Source organism: Gadus chalcogrammus, chromosome 7 (genome assembly GCF_026213295.1).
Source record: "Gadus chalcogrammus isolate NIFS_2021 chromosome 7, NIFS_Gcha_1.0, whole genome shotgun sequence".
Taxonomy (NCBI): domain Eukaryota; kingdom Metazoa; phylum Chordata; class Actinopteri; order Gadiformes; family Gadidae; genus Gadus; species Gadus chalcogrammus.
Window position 1 is genome coordinate 29787316 of NC_079418.1, and position 10000 is coordinate 29797315.

The following is a 10000-nucleotide window of genomic DNA, read 5'->3' on the forward strand; positions in this document are numbered from 1 at the left end:
TATAAATGTGTGTGTGCGTGCATGTGCGCACGTGTTACTGCCTGCGCATGCACGCGAATCTAAGACCGCATGCATGCCTGCAACTTTTTATACATGTACCCGTATTAAATTGGGTTTGTAAAATGTGTAAATGAGCTGAGCCATCACTTTCTCTTATGTCTCCTAGGGGGGGGGGGGGGGGGCAGGGGGGGCCTACAGGCAATCCCTAATCACAGGGAGCTCTGCTGCATGGCAGGGTTTAAGGCTAGGGTGTGGCGCTATGGGTTTATAGTCTAGACGGCCGTAGAAACACTGCAAAACACGCCCGGTAGGCCAGGGACACGGCAGCAAGCCACGTCTCCCAACGTACGTGCACGCACACGCGAGACACACACATGCACACGCACACGCCGCAAGACACACACACGCACACACACACACACACACACACATGCGAGACACACACATGCACACGCACACGCAAGACACACACACGCGCACAGACACACACACACACACACACACACACACACACACACACATCAAGACACACGCAGGGACACACACGCACATCAAGACACAAGCACAGAGACACACGCACATGCACACACACACGCACACACACACACACACAAACTGAGTGCACATCTATCTTCCGGCTTCACACCTGCATCGTGAACTGGGTCAGCGGTCGGCAGTGGGCGCAGTTCACATCCTCCCTCCTCTGACGAGCTTGGACACGTGGTGAACTAATTCACAGTTTTAGTTTTTGAATCCAATAAGCAGCACGGGGACATATTGACGAGACATGAACACGGATCATCGACCCTGAGCCAATGCATCAATCGTGCAAGTGTGTACCGTCCCGGGAACGCAGGGTCCTTGGTGATGGTTTCAGTTCACAATAGCATATACAACCAACTGGTGCCGCCGTTGCAATTCCATTCAAAAAGCTCTACGGCACGACTATTGTTTAGAACAGTATTACCGTCGCATTATTTATCTTCATTTTTTCTACTTGATGAAAGTATGTTCTCTTTCCCTACGAGTTTTGTACTTTGCTAATGCAGATAGTAATAAAAATAAATATATATAAAAAAAAAATTGATTGCTTTTTTATACATTGGTAGTCAAGGCCGGTCCCTATTGTTGTTAAGGCTGCCTTAACCATGCACTGCTGGGGGAAACACTGCCGGGAACGTAATTGTATAATCTTTATAAATCATCTGTATATTCACTAGTGACCCACTATCGGACAGGAAGCCGAGCGCATCCGCACAGCGTATCCATGGAGACGGAGCTGTTGGTTCATTAATCATGCGCGGGGCCGGCGGCGGACGGCGGTGTTCAGTTCGTATTTATGACCTCTCACGATCAACAGCCCAGCTAATAACTCGTTCAGTTAATTAACCACTCAAGAACTCTCGAAAAAACATATGCCCAAACACTAAGGCGCACGTACACAGACCAATGCATGCAACACACGCACTCACAGACACACACAAACACAACACCCACACCCACACATCAACCCCCACACACACAGACACACTCACACCCACACACATCTCACACACACAGACACCAACCCCGACACAAACCCGCCCACACCCACACACAGGATTTCAGCAGATCCCACTTCCATGTGTTTGCCTCTTAAGAGACAGACGAGTCGAACGAGCAGCGCTTTTCGCCTAACTACCCAGCAGCCTTTGTCCCTGGGCTGACCCTAGCAACCTGCCCGTCATTACCGCAGTGCTCCAACCTCAAAGGGCTCCAGCTTCAAACCGGCCCGCCCAGTGATGCTCTCTCCTGGGCAGCCTCTAGGCCCGAGCGCCCTCCCCACGGAGCTCGGATCAGCTCAGGAGCCACACTCTGTGACGGCAATCAGCACACGCCCGTGTGTGTGTGTGTGTGTGTGTTTGAATGTGTGTGTGCGGGCGGTGTGTGTGTGTTCACGCGTCGTGTCTCTGGGGGCTTCTTTGTACCTGTGTGTGTGTATATGTGTGAAAGTGTGTGCGAGAGAGGTTGAGAGAAAGAGAAAGAGAGAGAGAGGGAGAGAAAGAGAGAGAGAGAGAGCGGGTGTGTGTATGAGTCGCGTGTGTGTATGTAAGTTGAGGGTGTGTGTGTGTGTGTGTGAGGTGTGTGTCTTTGTGTGAGGGCGAGAAAAATCCACTTCTATTTTCTACCTGGTGAACGTGAGAACGATTTAACTTCCCCTCCGCAGCGACACGTATTAACAATAGACGTTTGAATTAGCTTTAAATGTAAACGTGTCCCAATGAACCCAGGTTAACCGATAAAACGTCGGTTTCGGGCCTTTTATAAGGCTGAAATATGGTCTGAGCACAGCGCTAAGAGGAGCCAGCGTGCCTTCCTAAAGGATACATTAGCACCAAACAAACACTGAAACTCATCCAGCGTCCATAAACGCGTGCGTCCAAATAATCCTCGTTTAGCTTATCTGTAAACGCAACGCTGGGAAACGTTGATGGCTGTTAGCTCGATACCGCGATAACGCCATAAAAAACAGGAGAAAGGACCCTGTGTTGGGGAGGGCTGGCTGCTGGTTGCTTTAAGCAATTCAAATCATAATTATAAGAAGTAAAGGTACGATTCAAGTACGATCAACAGTAATCCCAGCCTCGAGGTTCCAGGTTTGCTCCCCAATGACATCTATCAACCATTCACTCAAGTCACTTCGGTAAAAGCATAAATTGATACAGCAGTCGTAGCAGCAGTAGTAGTAGTAGTAGTAGTAGTAGCAGTAGTAGTAGTAGTAGTAGCAGTAGCAGTAGGAGTAGTAGCAGTAGCAGTAGTAGTAGTAGTAGCAGTAGCAGTAGTAGCAGTAGCAGTAGCAGTAGCAGTAGCAGTAGCAGTAGGCCCTGTCCTCAGTACCTTGTAGCCGGGGCCCAGCTGGTGGATGGCGAAGATCTGTGCGGGGTTGAGGGCCTCGCTGAACACGTACACGGCCCCCAGCTGACCGCAGAACACCCGGTTGGCGTCGGCCGTCTCCGAGGAGCCCAGGAAACACTTGTCATAGCTCTGTTGGAGCGGCCGGGAGGAGGGAGGGAGGGAGGGAGGGAGGGAGGGAGGGAGGGAGAGGAGGAGAGCAGGAGGTTCAGAGAATGACACATCAGAACTAGCGTTGGTTTCTGGGGGATGGGGGGGGTAACCCTGCTAAAGGCATTACACCAACGGGTCACCGTTATCTGTTATTTTCACATCCTGTAGACCTAGAGAGGTAACATGGGGTTTCTGCTAACAACATTGTTTTTCTGATTATAACATCTGCTAATAACATGGGGTCCCTGTTCATAACATTGGTTTTCTGCTATTGACATGGGGTATCTGCTAATAGAATGTTTTCTCTGCTAATAACATTGGTTTTCTGCTCATAACATCTGCTAATAACATCGGCTAACATGGGTTTTCTGATTATTACATCTGATTATAACATATTCTAATAATGTTCCCGTTCTGCTTATAACATCGGCTAATAACATGGCTTTTCTGCTTATAACATCTGCTAACAACAGGGCTTTTCTGATTATAACATCTACCAATAACATGGCTCTTCTTATTTGCATAACTTCTGCTGTAATGTTCCGTTCCTCGCAGTTCCCTTCTCATCAGGGCTGACGTCATTCCTCGTGTCGTCTAGAACAAATGGGTCTATTATGAGGAGGACAGGCCCAGCTTTTACCCTCACCTTCTGCCGAAGTGTTGCAGCCTGACTTCTCCTCCAATCTCACCACCACTCTCCCTCCAAAACCCATTTCTCTGTCTCCAGAGTGAAGGTACCTGGAACCCTAATAGCAGACCGCGGGGGCCTCTCCCCTGCCGAGTGTCGCATCGCTTCCTCTGAGAAGCTACAAACTCTCGCTAAACAAAGGGGATCCGGACCCCGGCGGTAATGAGCTCTATGCTGTGATATTGGAGAGCAGTGGTCCGGTCAGGGCGACCCGTCAACTACTAACTAGCTGTGGTCTACGGCCAGGGACCGGTCAGACCACAACAAGAGGCCTACCGCCCGGGGGGGTCGGTCACACAGACCACACCAAGAGGCCTACCTCTTCAGAGTCTGAACAAAAAACCACAACTAGCAAAAAAGGAGTACGGGGCAGCGACGCGCTCTTACATCGTTTGTGTTGACGTGCCAGGCCATGTCGCCGTAGGACACGAGCTGTCCATTGACATAGCAACGGATCTCAGAGTTCCTCCAGCGGTTGTAGATGTGCACGATGCTGATCATGTACCACTGGAACGGAACGCAGGGAGAGGAGAAGAGGAAAACAAAACAACACACACAGGGCAGTTAGACCAAGGACTTTACTGAGAGAACACAAAACATGGAATGAACACACAAAACAGAAACCCCCCTAAAACATCCGTGAGCATTGAGTTTTTAGAATCCTCGATGACATTATCAGCAGGACGGAACCCCCCCCCCCACACACACACACACACACACACACACACACACACACACACACACACACACACACACACACACACACACACACACACACACACACACACACACACACACACACACACACACACACACACACACACACGTTGCGAAAGATGGAAGTGTTAAGTGATCAAATAAAGCCAATGTGATCGGTTATGCAGCATCCATATTCTACACACTCAGCACTTTGCTTTAAAAGTGTGTGAGTGTGTGTCCACTCATGAAGATGAACCAGCATGTGTGTGTGTGTGTGTGTGTGTGTGTGTGTGTGATTGTGTGTGTGTGTGTGTGTGTGTGTTTGTGCTTACTTTTGTGCTTATGTGTGTGTGTGCATACGTACTGGATGTTTGTATGTGTGTATGTGCATATGGTTACGTGCGTGTATGTGAATATGTTTACGCGTGTGTGTGTGTGTGTCAACAGCAGGAGAACGCTGACCTTGCCGTTCTCCAGCAGTGTGCTGCTCTTAATTGACAGACCTTATCTACACCCTCCCAGTGTGTGGTGAGAGAGAGAGAGAGAGAGAGAGAGAGAGAGAGAGAGAGAGAGAGAGAGAGAGAGAGAGAGAGAGAGAGAGAGAGAGAGAGAGAGAGAGAGAGAGAATACAATATAGTACAGTACGCAGAGTAAAGTGGAGAGAGTGAGAGAATAGAGTGGATAATGTGTTTACAGAGAGAATATAGAGTGTATATAGGGAGAGCATATCGAGAGCTTATAGAGAGAGAGAGAATTTGTTAACGGAGAGAATATAGAGTGAGAGAATGTAAAGAGTGTATAAAGAAAGAGAGAGCTAGAGAGAGAATTTAAAGAGAGACAGGGAGAGAGAGTGTGTGTAAGGAGAGATAGGTAGAGAGAGGAGAAGCGAGAGTGAGAGAGAGAGAGAGAGAGAGTGAGAGAGGATTTGCATGGTCAGTAAGCAGTGTTGTGTGTTTGCTTGCAACAGGAGGGCCAGACTGTGAGGAAGAGGACAAATGAATATATGCATGTCTGGCATGGATGCAGCATGTATATAAAGTACGTGTGGCCCCATGAACGTGTGCTCTGATGCGTGAGTGCAGCGGTTTAGAAGCGCCGTTCGCAGACAAATGGGCTTTGTCTGGTCTTACCTTGCGGGGCTGGAAATCATATTTCACGCAGTGCTGAAAGCCTTTCCCTTTCGACTTGAGCGACGTGACGATCAGACAGTTCCCCACAAAGTGAGCAGAGTAACCGATGCCTTTGCTGGTTCGAAAACTGCCGGGAAACACAGGAAGCAGGATCAGTTTATCCATCCAAAAACAGGCACGGCGTTTTGAGAATGTTTTGCTACTGAATGAATGAAAACAGTATTTTTTTGGACAACATGAAAAGATGCTTTGGAAAAAAAACATCATGAATGAGTGACCAGCAGGTAGAATTATTTCTCAAATCAGCTAAAACATAATAATCATGATGGACGCCCGAACATAAACACAGTAATTTGGCCTTGATTTTAGACGATTTTTTTTTTTGCTGTAATGATTTCTTTGTGTGGTTCCACTTTATTTGCACCGGCAACAAGACCGAAAGTTCAGCACGCTATCCCATCATGAGAAGGTAGCAGAGATGGAAATTAACTTTTTTGCCCACCAGCCACTGTGGCAGGTAGATTTAAAAATCTACCTGCCACAGGTAGATTTTTAAAAATCTACCAGCCACTCATCTTTTTTACCAGCCACTTTTTATGCCCTATATATTTTTTTAATATATGCGTACATTTTAAACAAATTGAAATGTTAACAATAAAACAACATGCATGGCTACACCATCATAAGTCAATCTAATTAGTGCCTGAATACAAATGTGTCCACAGACATGGTAACTAACGTATGATAGTAAGCATTATTGGCCCTTAACACTAATATTCAGAAAAAACATTGCCTCAAAAGGCTATTGGCCTATTGGCTAGTAGAGGCATATACTTGAACTTTATACCCTGAACTTTTAAACGTTGCAAACGTGCAAAAACATAATTATATATTTATGTGGCATTCAGTCACATGCTGGAAATATATCTGTGGCATTCAGTAGGCCAATGCTATGATAAAATATGTAAAGTATGACCAAGTGTTTCTTTCTGTTCAATAGATAGAACGTTATCAATCCCCTGTGGGAGAAATTTGTTAATGTTTGTCCCTATAAAACAATAATGGTAAAAAAATAAATACACGACGTAACTGCGTAAGTCAAACCGTCCAATCTGAAGGCTCTACTTAACCACGCCCCCTACCAACTTCCACCAATGCAAAGCGAACAGAACTGAGTAGGGGAGGGCGTAGCATAACTAGTTTGCGAACGACCCAAAGAAACGCAACGTAAATACAATGAGAACATGTATGAGGCTTTAATAAAATCCCGGACGATTTTTCAATTCCGCCACACATTTTTTAAAAGTGTCTCAAAAAGAGGGCATGTCCGGGCAAAAGACGACGTCTGGTTACCCTACGTACGGGAAACCCATTTGGTTCCTACCTGTAACACTGTTTAATAGCGGCCCAAATTTGTGAGCGCTATCCTGGTAATTTCTCTGCGTGAGAAATACGAAGTGTGGCGTGTGCATGGGTTGAATTGCGTGTGTCAAACGCCGAATGCGTGAGACGAGAGCCCTGTTACCGGTATATTATCCCGGGTGCCGGACAGTTGCAGTTCAGCAAAAGAGGCGGACCTTACTGGAAAGTATTACCCGACACAGTGGCGGGTGAAGTGACACAATTCACCCGCCACCATACAAATCCACCCGCAAATGGCGGGTGGCGGGTGTTAATTTCCATCCCTGGAAGGTAGTAACCTGGAAGTTAGCCACTAAATCACCTGAGCAGTTACGTTTAAAGCCAGTGGTCGGTTAAAGTCAGCACTAAGTTACCATAAGACGTGAATAAAGGCAATCCTTCAGCAATTCAGACTCGCTATTGCTTGGGATCTTCACCAAAACGTTAAATTCAACACAGTTTTCAACCGAGACACTTTGATTGGGTTACGGGTCAGTTAACGACCCCTCAATGATGTAAAGAGTAACTCAAAAAACGCCAATTAACTTATGCACATTGCAATTATAGCCACACAAACAATTGTTGTGTCTGCCGATCGGAAATCGAAATCCAACTAATCCTGCCTCCCTCCACTTTGCAGTGTCCTGATTTCCTTCCCACTCACACATAACCTGCGAACACATAATCCTGACTCGCAACCGTGCTGCTTACACACACAAAAGAAACACACATTCCATAACTAAAATAGACCTAAAAGGGCTGCATGCGTGTGTGCACGCAAACACACAAACAGACAGGCACACGCGTGTGTGCACCCACACGGACACACAGACACACACACACACACACACACACACACACACACACACACACACACACACACACACACACACACACACACACACACACACACACACACAGACACACACACACACACACACACACACGCACACACACACACTTACACTCACACACTTAAACTCACACACAGACACACAGACACACACAGACACACACACACACACACACACACACACACAGACACACACACACACACACACACACACACACTTACACACACACTTACACACAGGCCAATGGCGTGGGGGAGAAAAGCTTACAGTAAAATATAAATCCCTCTAAAGCTAATTCCTGGTGCATGTTAGGAGCGCTTGCAGCGTGTGATCTGCAGCTCCAAGCGGCTGTGAAGGCCGGCATTAGGCCTGGGACTGTAGTAGCGGCTACAGCTGCGCGAGGCTGATAAGACGTGGGCCAGAAAAGAAGGGAAGAGGGGGGGGGGGATTCTCAGCCCCCCATGGTCGCTCATCGCCTCCTATACTCCGCCGCCATTATCACCACCGCAGGCCGCCCTCCCTCCCTCCCTCCCTCCCTCCCCTCCCTCCCTCCCTCCCTACTCAGCGAGCTCACCATGACAACCCGTTACTAAGGAAACAGGATGAGATGCACTCTCACTCTTGCTCTCACGATCAGAGCTCGTCCATATTGACTCAGTGGGTAGAGAGCGGAGTGTGTGCAGCAGGTGGCTATGGATGTCTCCCCCCCCCCCCCCCCCCCCCCCCCACACACACCACACTCTCCCCCCCCCCCCCCCCCCCCCCCCGCCAGCCTCCCGCCCCCCACTGTTTCTAAAACGCAGGCTCCAGCCTGCTTTCTAAATAGGGCACGCCAGAGGAAGAGGAATCGCTGAAGTTCACTTTTTAGACGGGCCCTTTGAAAGAGAGCAGAGCGAGAGAGAGAGAGAGAGAAAGGGAGCGACGGTTAAAAACCAGACGGAACCGGCCGCCGTAGCTAACGACGCCGCTATTGGCAGGTGAGCGGCGATCGAGCTAATACTGGGCTAACGGTGCACACCGCGGCGCCGTCCAGAACAGCGATCCAGGAGCACAGAGCCCTGACACTGTTCTCTTTCAGCCGAACGGGGGACACTTGGCCCGACACCGCGGCCCGAGCGCTGGTACTTGGGAACGAGATTAGCCAACGCATTAAACCGGCGCTTTGTGTATTTTGTAAGTGTTATACAAAATACACACGCACACACACACACACACACACACGCACACGCGCATATATAGCAGGGCGATGGTAACACAGCCGCTGAAATGGGAAACTGTAATGTTCTATTTTAATACTTTTATATTACTATCATGTCTCTATTACACACAGCCATAGATACACTGATCCAAGTATAGAGACTGTGTATCCCCACATATTTGCCTGTAAATAACATCAATATCGATATGAAATGAAACATCTCTGCACAGCATTTACGACGGCTGCAGTTTGTTAACGTGATCACCCTTTGTTTCGCTGTGCGCGCTTTAAACCCAACACCTGGAAGCTCATTCACCAACGCTAGGCCACTGGCTCTTCTGCAACTCACTGCGCTGTAAAAGTAAACGGTGGGGGTACGTGCTCTCTACCCCCTGCAGGGCTGCGCCATAAACAGGAGGATGACTTTAAAGTAGCCGCAGGGAGAGTCATCCAGCCCGACCCGTGGATTCATTCCTCCGATGGACGATAAAGACAGCATGGCGTTAAAATCGTCTGAATCATAGCAGTCGCAGGGCAGAGGGAATATACCGACCCCGTGATCGGTGGGCTCCTTTACAGCTTCCAGACCGATCAACCGCGGCCTCCACACTGAAACAAAACTAACTATTGATCACAGGGCTGGATTCTGCTGACCCAAACACGTCTGGTGGCTGGTCTGTGGGCCGAGGATTGATTCGTCGGTATGATTGTTTCCCTTTCACGGCACAAACGGCCGCCTTGTCTTGGTTTAGAGTGTGGGAAGGAGTCGTTGATCGCTGCGGATTCCACATCAAACGCAGAGAACAAGGCAGGAACGGGGCTCATGATACGACTGTTGTGGCGTCGGTCTGCGTTCTGCTTACCAATAGAGATAGGGCTTGTCTTTGTCCACGTTGATGTTGTTGAGGGGGTCCTGTCTGAACCAAGTGTTGAGGGTGAATCCATTCTGGTAAGGCCATTTAGCGATCGGTGGCAACGCTATAGC

At 48.4% G+C, this 10000-nt stretch overlaps 1 protein-coding gene across 1 annotated transcript in view; it reads right to left on the reverse strand.

Annotated features, from left to right (window-relative positions):
• LOC130386131 (neurobeachin-like) overlaps nt 1–10000 on the reverse strand; it is an 83913-nt gene that overhangs the window by 36374 nt on the left and 37539 nt on the right. The window contains exons 5-8 of the mRNA XM_056594908.1: nt 9879–10000; nt 5563–5689; nt 4121–4240; nt 2878–3024 (exon numbers count right to left, since the gene is read on the reverse strand). Coding sequence (XP_056450883.1) covers nt 2878–3024; nt 4121–4240; nt 5563–5689; nt 9879–10000 — 516 coding nt within the window. The remainder of the gene's footprint in view (nt 1–2877; nt 3025–4120; nt 4241–5562; nt 5690–9878) is intronic.